The 15,819-nt window shown below is 48.7% G+C and overlaps 1 protein-coding gene across 4 annotated transcripts in view; it reads right to left on the bottom strand.

Annotated features, from left to right (window-relative positions):
- LPIN1 (lipin 1) overlaps nucleotides 1–15,819 on the bottom strand; it is a 128,342-nt gene that overhangs the window by 34,769 nt on the left and 77,754 nt on the right. For 3 of the 4 annotated variants that reach the window (XM_032866864.1, XM_032866866.1, XM_032866867.1), the window contains 7 exons: nucleotides 14,879–14,974; nucleotides 11,239–11,546; nucleotides 9,090–9,215; nucleotides 6,677–6,781; nucleotides 3,323–3,452; nucleotides 1,696–2,008; nucleotides 570–663 (listed from right to left, as the gene is read on the bottom strand). In XM_032866864.1, the coding sequence (XP_032722755.1) occupies nucleotides 570–663; nucleotides 1,696–2,008; nucleotides 3,323–3,452; nucleotides 6,677–6,781; nucleotides 9,090–9,215; nucleotides 11,239–11,546; nucleotides 14,879–14,974 (1,172 nt within the window). The remainder of the gene's footprint in view (nucleotides 1–569; nucleotides 664–1,695; nucleotides 2,009–3,322; nucleotides 3,453–6,676; nucleotides 6,782–9,089; nucleotides 9,216–11,238; nucleotides 11,547–14,878; nucleotides 14,975–15,819) is intronic. The other variant, XM_032866865.1, reaches the window with a different exon arrangement.

The raw sequence follows: 15,819 nt of genomic DNA, 5'->3' as shown, positions 1-15,819 counted from the left end.
CAAAGGAGGTCATCTCAGGACCGGGACAAAGACAGACAAGTGAAACCAACTACTTGGGGAGAGACCATTATTTTAGCCTATTGTCTTCCCTGTGTCCCCTCCCGAGCCTAGGTGAAAGGAATGGCAAAGAAAGCACACTGTCCTCAGAGGCCACAGATCTTTGCTACCACCCTCCGAGGAGCCAGCCCTCCCTGATCATCACAAAACAGAACAGGGGTCTCAGAGGCCACGGGAGAATCTCTCCCGGGGAGGGAGAGGGCCGCGCACCTGCCCCCTCTTAGCTGCTGATTTGGGTGACGGGTCACTGCCTCGCCCCCTCACAACACGACCTCGGTGTCACCACGGGAGCCAGCCTCGTGCCTGCATTCCTGTTCAGGAGGTGGGAAGCCAGCCACACAGAAATATCCACACAGGACTCCAGACAAAGTCCGTTATTACTGGTAGATTTTCACAGGAAAATTGGAGCCTCCCTTTTCTTACTCATTTTCCAATCAAATGTAAGGGGGGAAAAAACCAGACTCACACAGACAAACACAGAAAATGATACGAAGAATAAAAAGAAATTTTACTTTTTGGGAAAATACAGGGCAGCCACTTCAGGGTCCATATCTGTGAGGTCATCCAAGTAGACGCCATCAGCCCCCAGATGCCTGCTTCGTTTGTCTGGAAGAGCAAAGGGGTCAGGTCAGAGCCCTGGTCTTCCACGGACTTCCGAGCAGCTCCAGAAAGCACTGAAGCATAATGCACGTTTGCTCCGACGTGTCCCCACCACACACGATTACGAGAGCTGGAAGTCAGCCGCGCACAGGCCTCGGAGGCCGACTCACCAGGTCTGCGCGAGACCCCACCACTGCCAAGCACTCGCGCCTAACCGAGTCTCACGACGCTGCTGAGCAACGCCCCCAGCTGTGAAGGGCCTGATGGGTCCTGAGTACTTGGTCTACTGAAGCCTTCGCCACCATCGTCATTCAATGAGGAAGGCTTTCATTAAACACGTCCTGGTATGCACAGTCCCAGGCCCAGGGTCCCACACGGTGCATCCACGGTCACTGCACACCACGACCGTGGACTTCCTGTTTCCTTCTGCCAGAGAATGACATCACGGGTTCACAGAAATCTAGGAAAGCGCACCACGTGGTTAACCACGTGGTTAACTGGACAGGCTTGATGTCATCCCTCCTGCCGGGCGACCAGGTGTGTATTCAACCCGCAGTTCGGAGCAAGACTATTTTGAGCACAGAGGAAGCAGAGGCAAACCAGGCCAAACGGTTCTTGATCGCACAGAGCACACCCGTTCTAGTACGGGAGCTCCCGGCAAACGCGGATACAAACAAGTGACCCTTGCAAGCAGTGACCCGTGTCATGCAGAAATTAAAACCAGGCAATGTGCTGACAGAAACGGAGGGCAGGGGGTGAGGAGACCAGGATTAGCTCAACAATCGGCATCCTCCGGAGCCCCAAGTGGGTGAACAAGACTTCACCCCTCTGGATCCCAGCACCCCGATCTAGAAAGTGAGGGGGCTCGTGACACCACCCCAAGGCTTCCTTCGGTCTGACTGTATAACTAAATTCTGATAACATCTTAAGCAGAAAGCTGTCCCGGTCCAGCTTCCCCCTTGACATACTCGGCCTCCAGAGGGAAGGATTGGGAACGTGCAGAGCCCCACATCTGCTGGGACCCGCCAGCCTTCCCACCTTTTTTCCTGGAAGGAGAATCCATCTTGCTTGCTGTCGGGGCTACGCTGGCAGAGAGGGGTTTAGGTTCTTCGATCGTAGGCAGAGGCGGGGCTGCCGCCCCCAAGGCCTCAACATCTTCTTCATTCACAAACTGCATCTCCGTGGGAGGCTTGCCCGGCTCCGGATCGGGCAGCACGGGAGGCCTGGCCAGGGTTGGCGACTGGTCACTAAACGCATCCGAAGACTCACTCTGGATGGCCTGAAAGTGTATCTTATCACAGATTTTTCTACTGTTTAATGGGCTGCAGTCTTTCATCTTGTGCGGAGGTAACTACGTCAAGAGGCAGAGAGAGACAGAATGGTCAGGGCATGAGCAAAAAGAAAAAAGGAGTTAACGAAGAAAAACAATTAACCCATTAACATCTGCACCACCCTCTGCCCATTTGGCAGAGACAGTCAAGCCTCGGGCGTCACCTGGTGATTTCCCTTCCACCAAAAGAATCCAAACAGCAGAATGCCAGTTCCAGAGCAAACAAACTTTCGTATAAAACATCAACTGCTGATTAGAAGGAAGTGGAATCGGGAAAGGCCAACAAACAGGAGAGGCTCAAGTACTCAGTGTCCATGCACGGGACGGGCAGGACACTCGCAGGACGGGCAGTTCTCAGCACAGAGACAATAAGGAAATCACAATTACACACAACAGCACGATGAATGTCGCCAAGCTAATCTCTGCTGTGAAAGGCAGGAGGGTGTTTGTCCTTCTGGTGGGGGCAGGCTGAGAAGTAACTGCAAAAGGTGGGGGCTTCCCAGTGGCTGAGTAAGCCCTGCTTCTCTCTGGACACATTCACAGCATGAAAATGTTCCAATCTGTGCACCTACGATGTGGGCTTTTCTCTGTACACGGGCTCTATTTCAATAAAATTTACCCCCAAAACTAAGTCAACAAGTGGGTGGTACACCTGAGTGAGAAATTAACATTTCTGATTCTACTTCTCCAAGGAGTGTCCTGTTACGGAAAAGATTTATCTGGTCACAACAAGAATGCAATTTCTGGGTTGGAGGGGAAAGGGAAAGTGTTTGTTCCCGTACCCGATCTCACAGCTTCTCGCACAACAAAAAAAACGCCACAGCACGTCTGTGGTTGGAAGCGTTTTGCCAGAAGAAGTGATGGGTTAGCATTTCCACGCCACTTCTCCAACGACAAATGCCATGAGTTTGAAAAGATGGCTGCATCAGTCGGCACTGCAGCACGCGGGCAGAGAAATCAGCATTTTCCATGGAAGCTAAATATAACCCAGGAAAAGAAAGAACCCACAACTCTACCTCAACAGACATTCCCTCCAAAAAGTTGCCCATCTGGAATCTCCATAGGAATGCTTTCCATGTTTACTCACGTTTTCCATGTTTACTCATTCATTCATTCATATTACAACCCTCTACTGTCCTCTCTCTCCGAGGACAAGAAGTTGTAGCATCTTCTAGAAGCTTTACAATATAAAAAAAAAATTTTTATAATAATAGATTCGAGATGCTTTTAATAGACTGGGATATGAAATGAAATATCTTCAAAGAAAAGATCATGCGTTTCACGTTTTTGGAAACTATCTTCGATATATGGCAGAAACGGGGGCGGGGGGCTTACCTTTGCCGCTTGCGGTAATTCTCCCCAAAGCCAGAGCATCTCCAGGTTACTCTTCTGCATCGCCCTGTCGGTGGCCTTATTGACCAATTCTGAATCGCTTTTAGGTGTTGAAGGTCGAGAACCTGAAGGACTTAAGAAAAACACAAATCCATGATTAAACTGGGAAGGGAAACTTTTTTAGATGTTTTTTGCTCCAGAATTCTATGGTCCAAACAGCCCAGAAAATGCACACAAGCTTCATGACATTCCCCTCTGTGGCCACCAGGGGTCCGCAGAACACACAGCCAGGAGGAAGGAGCTCCCCTTTCGGGGAACCTATCCCAAGCTGCCCCCCAGTTCCAAGCAAAGATGAGAAGAGGCATTTAGAAAGGAAAAATTGAAGAAAAGAGAGATGAAAGTAGAATGGAAAAAGGGTGTTCTCCTCTCAAAACCATCTGTCTCTCCCCACCTCACCCTGAGCTCCCCACTCCTGTGGTCTCAACTTCCAAACTGCATCTGTCGGCTCTCGGCTGCAAAGGGGGGTCCTGCCTATCTCAGATACGCACCCGTTATATTCGATTTTTAAAGATTTATGAATCTGCACTGGCTTCAAAAACAGGGAAACTGTTATCACGGGCTATCCAGATGCCAAGCATAAACTCAAACTTCCTAACACGCCAGGAGCCTCTGTGTTGAGATTTCATTAAATACCTTCCAGGAATAGTTCAAAATCCACCTGTTGGCTAAGGCTTGCTCTGTAACAACATATCATATGGCTTAATTCTCAGGCCAGTTTTGAAGTGGTTGTAACTTGTGCTCTTGTCTCTACAATCTTTCCTATTTCTCCTCTTTAGACCTGAACAAAGTTTTCCCTCTGTCCAGCCAGAGTGACCAGCCCAGAATCATCACCTTGTCTACAAACTTCTCACAGTATCCTAAACAACACCTGGATGAGAAAATATATCCATTTAACCTCTCCCTGCCTTCTCCTGCGTCATTTCCCCCAGAGTAAGACAATGGTGTTACATGAAGCAGGGGACAAAGCCACCATGTTTTCCTTCTGCACCCTCTACCACAGCCCTCACACTCTCCTGAGTCCCCGCCTGGCCTCACAAACCTGAGTTAGATGTCAACTCCCGCGGAATACAGCTTCCTGTCAGGACAAGGAGCAGTCATAGAGAAACCTATCAAACCAACAGGGACACTTAATGGCTAACCTGGTCCCAGATCTCTTCAGTCCGACCATTTGAACCAAAGAGACTCACCGCTCTCTCTCTCCTCTCTCTCCTCCATTTCACACCAACATGCTCAGAGGCTGGTTCATCACTTGTGGTGCCCACCGCCCACCAAACCACCCACGTGGTACGTGGCTATAGTGTGGCCCTCACGCTCTATTTCACCATGTGTGGAGGAGGACCCTGAGACAGGGTGTCATGGGAGCGTATACGATGGGACACCTCTCCCAACACACGGACACGCACACCCCCTCTTCCGCCCCATGGGAAATGCTCCCACAGGAGGAAGGCTGAGCGCCCCACACATCGAGGTGGTAAGGTGTCCATCACCTCCCAACCTCTCTTGCTCCTTCTAGTCCTGTAATTATGCTTTTCTCCAAAGGGTCACTGCCTTCCTGGCACCGGCATGTCCAGACTATATTTTCCGCATCAGCGCCAGGTCCAGAGGGGGTGTCATGGCCTCCAGTGTACCTACAACCGTGACCAGCATCCAGTTTGTCTCGAGTCATCACAGAAAAGGTCCACTGTGACTGGCTTCCTGTCCTCCGCAGCATGGCATCCCGAACCTCCAACCCCTGGTCTGAAAAGCTCCTGCTGTTCTATTTTACCACATAAAACATGAGTGATGTTTTGTGGAACAAGGAATGGTCGTACCCCCCGCACTGAAGTCAGCAGGGCCCTTTAAACAGAGCTTGCTCTGGAGCCGGGGGGTCAGCGAACTTCGTCAAGCTTTGTGGGTCATGCGACCTTTGTCAGAGCGCACAATTTTGTCACAGCTGCACAAAAGCAGCCCTTGACGATACGTGAACAAGCCGCAGTCCCACAGAACCACGAGGACAGATGGGGGGCCACGGTTGGCCCACCGGCTATCCTTAGCCAGCCCCTGCTCTAGAAGAAGGCAAATGCTGAACACGGGAGTCTTGTGGTGCCAATTCCAGAATTCCTGCTATTCCGACCCCTGGCCAACCCCACAAGCCCTAGGTCTCCACAAAGGTATTCAGGTTTGCAAACTCATTCACAGAGAAGCAAGCCCTGAGCTAGGAGCACCACCTCCGGCGCCCGGCAGGCCACCACCATAAATGGCGGCAACATCAGCCTCCCTCAGAAGGATCCTGCACGCAAATGCCCGCGCAGAGTCTGTGGAATTCAGGCTGACAGAAGATAAGTCGGGGAAAGGCTCCCAGTTCTGGGTGTGATTCACAAGGAAGATGGTGGGTCCAAGGTTTCCCATTATCAAATCTTAGTCTTTTAAGGTCAAGGGTTGTTCAAAAAAATAAGCTTACAAGATCTGTGATTGGCTTTCGTAAATAATGCATTTATTAACCACGGAACAGTGTTGAGGATTTTGCCAGTCCCACTTGGGCAAGTGAGTTCTGTTCACAGCTTAGTTTACCTCCTTTCAAAATGGCTTTCCTCTGTACATGAAACCCTCCAAACGAAGCATATCCTGAGACTTGGTTCTTTAATCAAAAAGGAAAACATTTCTCGTGTAGAAGTCAGTCAGAGCTTCATTTGTTAACATTTAGAAACCAAGTAGGTCCACCACGCAGCTTGGAGTGTGGACACCATGGAAGGAATGGAGGCAAGAACCTCAGACCATGGCATCTGAGGAAAATACAAACCTATGATCCTAAACCTATGCTACATTCCAAAATTCCATTCTAGAAATGCCTTGGAAATAGGATTCCATTATTCAGACAGTCTAATGAGCAATTTAAAGAGTTATAATAACTCCCCTTACACAAAAGATCTTATAAACTTGTATGTTGAACAACCCTAGACACAAAGCAAAAATCATATTACCAATTTTTATTTCATTGTTCTGTTTTACAAAGAGCTCCATAAAATTAGGAAGAACTATATGCTTAGCCATGATTTCCAGAGAATCCAATTTAGTTGTGGAAAAAAATCTAATAATCTACAAATGCTTAATCAAAGGAAAAAAAAACCATCTCTATGTATTTTCTTCATAAGTAATTTGGTTAGTCAAGTAGATTTGTAAGAGTTAGATCAAAAGTTTCATTTACACAGTCTATGTATTGTCTGCGTAAGTAATTTGGTCAATGGTAAACAGGCTTGTACGAGTTAGATCACAATTTTGATTATCGAAGACATCCAAGTGGGGAAAAAGCCCCTCTACCTTTCCGAAGCATGGAAGTGGGAAGACTGTGGAGGGCAAGAGCTAGAGAGGCCTCCCTCGGCCGCAACTGCCAGGCAGGGGGCAGTCCTTTGGCAATCTATCGGGCTACCGGATACCACGTGATATACATTAAGAAAAAGAAAAATCATAGGTCAATTCAATTAAACTTCATATAAATTATTTGACTACTCTCCACAATAACATTTGCAAGAAAATGAACATACTTAGGCATCTGACAACAGCAGAAATGACTCTGTTGAAATCACTCAGAAGTCAACATGAATTTTTTGAACACAAGAACAGGAAACTGCCAAAAGACTCATTTCACTTTCTATTTCGTCCATATGGCCGTAAAAGATTGTTATTCTCTGGTCAGAATTTAGAGTTTAATCAAATTGCAGTCTCCAAAGAGTTGATTGTTTCTGCTGCCAGTTGTCTCTTCAAAGAAAAGACGTACTTCCAAGGTATGGAAATGTATCTATTCATCCTAATTTGTCATTGCACTTGACAGTAGTCAGACCCACAGGATCTGACACGGCCGCTCTTCTGGATTCATAAGGCAAATCACGGAAGACAGGAGAACATACCCATGGTTGCGTTTTAAACATTTATTTGAAATTCAAAATTAAGGTAGAGTGTCTGAACAGATTTTCCAACCTAATAGTGGTTTCTAACCATCCCACATAATTTTCTTCCTAAAGTGCCATCTTTTTCCCTCCTTAGGGTGCATTTCCACAGACCTCGGGAGATAATGGGGGAGGTTCCAAGAAGATCTAATATCTGCACTGTCCATTATGACAGCCACCAGCTGCACGTGACTATCGAGCACATGAAGTATGACACGTCCACACCAAGGTGGTCTTTCCATGTGAATTCACAATGATCAAAGACTTAGTATGAAAACGAGAATGTGAAAATCTCATTAAGAACTTCGTGGGAACGACTTGATGGTATTTTGGATATGCTGGGTCAAAGGAACTCAATCATCAAAGGTAACTTTCTCAGTTTCTTTTTACCCTCGAAGGATGGCTGCTGGAAAACTGTAAACGTCCTAGGTAGCTAGCGTTCTGTTTCTACAGCACGGGGTGGGTCTGCAGACAGACCTCCATGAAGACACCCCGCAGGCCCCCAACCCCACCCGGGGGGACCGACACCCGCTGTCCCAGACGCAGGCACAGGACTGATCTAGTTCTCTGGGACTCGGACTCCAGCACGCGCTGCTCACTATGCTGTTCCACTGACTAGATTGCTCTGGTGGAACTGGGACGAGGAGGGCTGTTGGGAGGACCCTGGCTTTAGGCAGGGAGCCTTTGCAGCGGGGTTCCCACACTTCCACTACAAACCACAAGTACATCTACAACGTAAGGAATAAGAACGATCCAAGGCTGGGGCGCCTGGGCGGGCTCAGCGGGTTAAGCATCTGTCTTTGGCTCTGGTCATGATCCCAAGGTCCTGGGATCAAACCCCACATCGGGCTCCTGCTCAGTGGGGATTCTGCTCCCCCTCTTGCTCTGCCCCTCCCCACTGCTCATTGGTTGTTCTTTCTCTCTCTCAAATAAATAAAATCTTAAAAAAAAAAGACGAAGAATCCAAGGATGTCCCTGTCACTAAGATCAGTGTTTCTCAACCTCTTTCCATTGTTCGCGTACCCTCAGACAGCTGAGACTTTCTTCCTCTCATGGTCCTCCCTCCACCGTGACCCTTTAATACCACAGATGGACTCCGAACTTGCTTATGTGTGAGGCCCCATGGAGGCCACAAGCCATTATAATATCTAAGAACTCTCTGCTGCCCAAGAGCCAATTTTTGCCGCAATGGGGGTGATACAGCCCCCGCTGAGGACACTCGGTTTAGATCTGTCCCCTCCCCGGTTCTTCTGAGAAGGGCTCTCATGTTCTCAGAGGTCTCACTGACTACCAGTCCCTGGGTCTTTAGGATGGAAATCCGCAGCCTGAGCCGGTCTGATTCTCCAAGTTTCTCCCCAACTCTAGGGCATCTTTTCAGGGAAATATTCCTGGTTTCAGTAGAAGGGGTTAAGCACGGGGAGAAGGCATCATTCTAACAGCCCAGAACCATCTTGGTGGCTCCGGAATCGTACTTGAGGGCTAAGTGTCAAGAAAGGCTCGGCCACCTGTTTTCTCCTGCTGACAATCAGCCCTAAGGAACTGGAGTGGCTTTTTTTTTCAAGGTCACCTGCGGGGAGTGAAGAGCCAGATTTACAGCTTGATTATGACATCAGAAGTTTATGGTCTGCACGTGCCCTTTTTCAATCCCAATCTATACCTCCTACTCTAACCCGCATTTTTTTCACTTTTTACTTATATTTCACTATTATTAGACACGCTTCCTGTCATTGACTTTAAATCCTCTGGACAAGGGTGGTCAAATGCACACACGTCCCCCAGCAACTCACCTGGCGCTGGGTGACCACTCTCTATCAGAATTAGGGTACGATGCTGACTGAGGGTAAGTCATGATGGGGGAAGGGCTTTCCTTAGAAACATCTTCTTGGAATACAGGTATATCATTAGGAAGAGTTCTGGAGGGAAAAAAAAAAGAAGAAAAAGACTAAAGTCAAAGAATTATTAGTGATTATGTGCGACAGATTCATAATGAAGGCAAGTTTCCCTTTTATCTAGATTAGCTAAGTTCTTTGTCAATGAACACGATCTCTTTCTGACCCACCCAGGCGTACTGGAGGCAGTGGGGAGGGAAAATGTGAGACACAGGCACACATCAATGTGTTTGTGCTTTGGTTGGATTATAAAGCTCATTAAAATGACTGTATTTGGGGCGCCTGGGTGGCTCAATGGGTTAAGCTTCTGCCTTGGGCTCAGGTCATGATCTCAGGGTCCTGGGATCAAGCCCCGCATCGGGCTCTCTGCTCAGCAGGGAGCCTGCTTCTCTCTGACTCTCTGCCTACTTGTGATCTCTATCAAATAAATAAATAAAATCTTTTAAAAAAAGACTTTATTCAAGTCTCTGGGCTGGCAGACGTGCATAATGGTGATCCTGCTGGTCATGTTACACCGCGGGCCCAAAACGGACCTGGGAGGCTGAAAAGTCTTGCTGTGTACAGGAGGTTGCCAAGCGAATGACCACACACAGACAATCCTTCACCTAGCAGAACAAACAAATGATAGAAACCAAAAGACTCTAATAATGACAAAACAACTGCAAAGCCACCTTGTTTCAGGTAGAATGCACTCATTACAAAAATACGATTCCCTCTTGCAGTCACACAGAGGCCGTCGGTCCGTACTTTTGATGTTCCCTGAAATTTCCCTCACTAAGTTCTGGAATTAAAAGCCATGCAGGGACGGCAACTATAAGCCCAACCACTAGTTTCTGAGCCTATAGCAGATTAGAGTCTGTAGTGAGGAAAAGTGACATTGCCAGTTTGCCTGTATTTTTAGCCAGAGGGGGGGAAAAAGTCCTAATTTGAATAATGAAGCAGAGGGACACTCCTGATGTTCCTTATCCCTTTTTCATGTTAACAAGATACAAAATAACTATCAAAAATTATACTGAATTTTAGGGGCGCCTGAATGGCTCGGTCAGTGAAGCTCCCTACTCTTGATTTCGGCTCAAGTCGTGATCTCAGGGTCGTGAGATTGAGCCCTGCGTCAGGCTCTGCGCTCAGCAGAAGTCTGCCTGACAGTCTCTCTCTCCCTCAGCAAACCCCTTTAAAAAAAAAAAAAAAAACCTGAATTACATAAGGATCTGAAATATCAAGTATACTTTACAAATGAGTTTTGTCTTTTAAAATTGGCCACTTTCACTAAAATAGTAATACACAGAAACCGAATTTCACCACCCAGTTAAAAGCAAACAAAGTTGAGCAAGACGACCACGAAACCTCGGGCCTAGTCAGAACTGAAAAGGAAAAGTCTGCTTGGAGAGAAAACTGGTCACGTTCTGCACGTCCTTATAACCTGAAAGCTGTTACACATCAGCCCCCAGACACACATCACCCCAGTAGCCGGGACTATAGCCGGGGCCCAAGTAAGAGCAAGCAGGCTGTGAAACAGGGTTTCATGCGTGAAGTATTCGTTTGCTCGCTTCTCTGTCCCTCGGTTCCGTCCTAGATGCTGAGGCGGGCAGACAAGGACGACCACCTCGTAGCTGTAAGCCAGCTCAGATGTTTCTGCCCCTTGAGGTCGGGGCCACAGAGTTCTAACACTCAGTCTAAGACGCATTCACATAAGAATAAGGAACACTGGGCACCTGGGGGGCTCAATCGGTAGGCCTTTACCTTCAGCTCAGGTCACGTCCCAGGGTCCTGGGATCGACCTCCCAGGTCAGGCCCCCTGCTCCGCGGGGAGCCTACTTCTCCCCCTCCCTCCCTTTCTGCCCCTCCCCCTGCTCATGCTTGCGCTCTCTCTCTCTCTCTCTCTCTCTCTCTCATAAATAAATAAATAAATAAATAAAGATTTTTTAAATCTTTAAAAAAAGAAAGAAAAGAATAAGGAATACTGGGGCAAAAAACGAGTTGTGAGAATCATCTCAGAGAACCAGTGCGCCTGACTCCCCCACAGGCCCCGGCCTTCACGCATGTTTACCTGCTACCGTCCAGGGGGTCAGCCTGGTCATCCGAGCTCATCTCTATGGGAAACATGTCCTCGTCCTCAGATGTGTTCATGTTGTCATCTCTTTTCAGGGTGTCCAGCTGGGACTTTCTCCTCCTTTTCCTTCTCTTCTTCACTAAAGAGCTGCTCGAAGCAGCCTCACTGGGAGGTAAGGCCTGGGTGGACGCGCTGGGGTCCAGGCTTCTGATCCTGTCTACAGAGTTCCTTTTCAGCTGACACTCCATGCGCGAGGCTCCCTCCGACAGGATAGGGGAGGTGGCCAGGTACATGGGGATCACCTCCTGAAGGGCAGAAAAGAGATTTCAAAGAGCCTTGTTAATTTGGGCTTAAGGGGCAAGGGGTGCCAAAGGCTGGCCAGTGTTCCTTTAGGAGTGCGAGCGCCCTCGGGGAGGGCTACGTGGGGCGGGGGGACCAACGGTCATGGCCACCGCGGGCTGGAGGCAGTGCCAGATCGGGATAGCCAGCCACAAATCAACAATGCACTCTACGGCATTTTGTATCGAGTCCCACATTTTCGTAATTAGAGCAAAGCGAGGTAATGAGTGATTTCAGGGCACCCGAAATGTTTGAAGTATCCATAGTACAGAGGGAAAAATGAGCTTTGAGTCATCACATTACCTGGGAACTGGGCTCAACTTTGCATTTCAGTGCAGGGGAAGGGGGTAAGTGTATGTGGTGGTGTGTGTGGGTATGTGTACGTGCATGCACATGTTTGCATGTAAAAGAGAGAATGTGTATACATTTTTTAATATGCACTGAATTAAGATGATAGTATTTGAAAACAAAAATACAGCTGACACCCCCAACCCGAGTGCCTGCCTACACCAGAGCCATCCAGGTATTCGACAGTTAGTCAATTAGATACCAACTCTCGTCATAAAAACAGAAGGAAAAAATACATGGCCTATCCATTTAAGTTGTTTAATAATGATTTACCATATAAGTTGTTTAATAAGGTATAATAATCATCTAAAAACTATAACAATCATTTTATTAATTATATTACTATATTAATAATTATAATTCACAATTATAGATAATCATAATTATTAATTAATCGTTTTTATTAATGGCTTATTTATTAGGAGACACTTGGTGACAAGAAGGAAAGAACATATACAAAGGAGAAGAGAGAAACAGAACCCCCCTGCTGACCCTTTACAGCAGGTTCGAGAACTCTCGAGGTGCTACAGGTGTGCAGAGACCGTCTGAAACCAAGCCTCAGGCTGAGAGGTGAGAGGTCATCTCACCCAGCTGCTCAATGGGCCAAACCCAGAAGAAAGGCCGCCAGTGCCGACACGAGGTTAAGAGCAAAGAAGGGTCTCCACAGGGGCAGGGAAGGGGCAAAGCTCCACACGCAGAGGGGACCCGGATCCTGGGGCACTCTGGTGATGAGGAACACAGGCTTCCCCGACTTGCAGCAGCCTTCCAGGGGTAGCCAGGGCTATCCGTAAGGGGCAGAACGTATCTGGCCCCCCCCCCCGGTCACCGGAAGCCCCATCCCGCCCCCAGGCACCCTTCAGGCCCACCAGAGCAGGCTCAAGCCCCTGCAGCTTCCTTGGAAGCCTCGGCCAAACACTTCTTCAACTCTCAGAGCGTAAAATCTGTCCAAGCTAAGGGACAACAGAAATTGGAAGGCAAGCATCCATCTGAGATGGCAAGAATTAATAATTATGAATGAGTGACTCTCAGAGCCATCCCTGCGGACAGGGATGTAATTAAAGAAGTCGGGGGCACAGGCCGAGGATGCTGGTCCTCCCATTACATCACACCTTTGGGGAGACCAAAAAGAGGAGGAGCCTGGGACCATTTTATTCTGAAACTGAAACCATGTGCATTCATTTTTGACCCTGGAGCTTTTTAGCTGTTCCTTTGGCATCACGCTATCTTCCCGTGAAAGAACTAGTCTAAGTGGATTTTCTTGAGGAATCCCAACACAGCATCCCTTCCACACTTTCTCGAAGAAGGTAAGAGTGAAAAAGCGGTTTCTCTTAGAAGAAAACATCGGGATAAATCTTCATGACCTTGGATTTGGCAAAGGATTCTTAGGCAGAATGACAAGGGCAGAAGCCACAAAAGGATTAAAAAAAGAAAAAAAAGCAGATAAACTGGACTTGATCAAAATGTAAAAGTTTTGTGCTTCAAGGAATACCATCAAGCAAGCGAAAACATCCATGACAAACCAATCGTAAAAAGACAAAAACCCACGGGGCGCCTGGGTGGCTCAGTGGGTTAAGCCTCTGCCTTCAGCTCAGGTCATGATCTCGGAGTCCTGGGATCAAGCCCCGCATCGAGCTCTCTGCTCAGCAGGTAGCCTTCTTCCTCCTCTCTCTGCCTGCCTCTCTGCCTACTAGTGATCTCTGTCAAATAAATGAATAAAAAAAAAAAAATTAAAAGACAAAAACCCAATCACAAAAAGATCTGAATAGATTTTTCTCCAAAGAACAAAGACAAACGGCCAGCCAGGCTGTGAAAAGATGCGCGGCTCACCAGCCATCAGGGAGACGCACGGCAGCGCCACGGTGAGACGTCCCTGCACGCCCCCAGGACAGCTAGACCCGCGGTCCCAGGGCAGGTGGCCATGGGGATGTGGACAAGCCCAAAGCTGATGCCCCACTTGTGGGAACGTCAAACGGAGCAGCCGTTCCTTGAACACAGAATACACCACTAGCACATGATGGGGAGCTTCTGCTCCTGGGTATGGACCCAAGAGAAACAAAGCCATTTGTCCACATGAAAACTTGCGCAGGAACGTTCACAGTGCCATCCTTCTTGATAGCCAAAAGGCGGACACGACCCAGATGTCCATGAGTCCACGAAAGGGCAAACCAGTGTGGTGCGCGGATACCACGGGCGATGATGCAGCCCCACAGAGGGATGAAGCCCGGAGCCTGTCTACAGGACGGGCGAGCCCTGACGGCTTCATGAGAAGGGAAGGAAGCCAGGCGTGATGACAACATACTTGGGACTGCATTCGTGGGGAAGCTCGGAACAGGGAAATTGAGAGAAACACAAAGTGAAAGAGAGGTTGCAGAAGGCACAGGAAGATGATGGGGCAGGGGCTTGAGGGATATAGGGAAGCTACAGCTATAGGGCACAGGGTTTCTTCTTGGGCTGATGAAAATGGCCTAAAATTGACTGTGCGACATCTATTTGAAGAAAACTGAAAACCACCAAACTGTACATTTGCAATAGAGAAAGTGTACAGTACACAAACTGTATCTTAGTAGAGCTGTTAAAATTGCTTTAAATTACAAAAAATGAAAGTGATGTGGTTACATACTACACAAAAATTAGAACATTCAGCCCTCTGAGACCTGACATGCCAGAGTAACCTGTGTGTTTTGGACAACAGCTCAGCGTGATCAGCTTCCTGTCTCCTCGGAGATAGCACAAGGAAGCAGGCCAGGACTGCGGGGTCTCGGACACGGCTCGCACCCACCCCGTGGGGCTCCCAGATCCCTGGTACAGGTCAGCAGCCACGCTTCTCTGCTGCGGCGGGCTACACCGCCCCGCACCAGTGTTACTTCTCCAAACTTCCGCTGGGCCCTCTAGAGAAGCATCGCTCAAAACTCAAAACTAGGAAGTCCCAGCGACCACCGGCCGTCCTTACCTGATCATTATCAGTCTCTTGAACAAAAAATGCTTCTCCGTTATCTCCCAATTTCATGTGCAAATCCACGGACTCCCCGTTGATCTCTATGTCAACCTGAAAGAAAAACACACTTGACTCAAACAGGAAACCTCGAGGGGGCTGCCCTGCCTTTATATACATATCCTTTACCCACATACGCCCCAAACGATGGCACAGTTCCATGTCTCAGTCAGGCAAGCCATCGGAAACAGCGTCTACCTGCCCCAGCGCTGACCCCGCGCACAGCGAGCCTTGTAGTTGCCCCAGCCAGGAGAGCGAGGCAGGACCGGCTCCTGGAACGTCCACACCCAGGTCAGGACACGGGGGCCCCCGGCTCCTTTCCCCTGGAGAGGTTCACCCCGCATCCAGCAGCTTTGTTGTGGGGCCACTCAGGCCACATGGACGGGCCATGTGTAGGCGTCGTGGCCATGAGCCTCAGGTGACAGCCCAGCCAGGAGCCCCCAGGCCAGCGAGGGACAGCATCTTTGGACAGGTCTTTTGGCCGAGCCTCCAGAGGGCAGCGGGCGGAGACAAACGAGCCCTGCCGCCCTGGGTCTGAATGTCTGACTCACACAAATCATAAGCTTAATAACTAGCTGATTTTTGCCCCTATGTCTTGGAATAATTTAACACAATTCGAGTTAGTACTTATCAATTCAGTGACCAGCCCTTCCCAGGGTGAAGCCACAGCTCCGGAGGCCTGTAGCTCTGTCTGAAGACAGAAACATGAGGGGCGCCTGAGGGGCACAGTCAGCAAAGCATCTGACTTTGGCTCAGGGCATGATCTCGAGGTCCTGGGATCGAGCCCCACCTCGGGCTCCCTGCTCAGCCGGGAGCCCGCTTCCCCCTCTATCTCTGCCTGCTGCTCTGCCTACTGTGACCTCTCTCTCTGTGTCAAATAAATAAATAAAATCTTCAAA

The sequence above is a fragment of the Lontra canadensis genome, unplaced genomic scaffold (genome assembly GCF_010015895.1).
Source record: "Lontra canadensis isolate GAN:19392208 unplaced genomic scaffold, GSC_riverotter_1.0 scaffold32, whole genome shotgun sequence".
Lineage (NCBI taxonomy): Eukaryota > Metazoa > Chordata > Mammalia > Carnivora > Mustelidae > Lontra > Lontra canadensis.
Note: the sequence above shows the minus strand (reverse complement) of the source record. Positions and strands in the feature narration are given on the sequence as shown.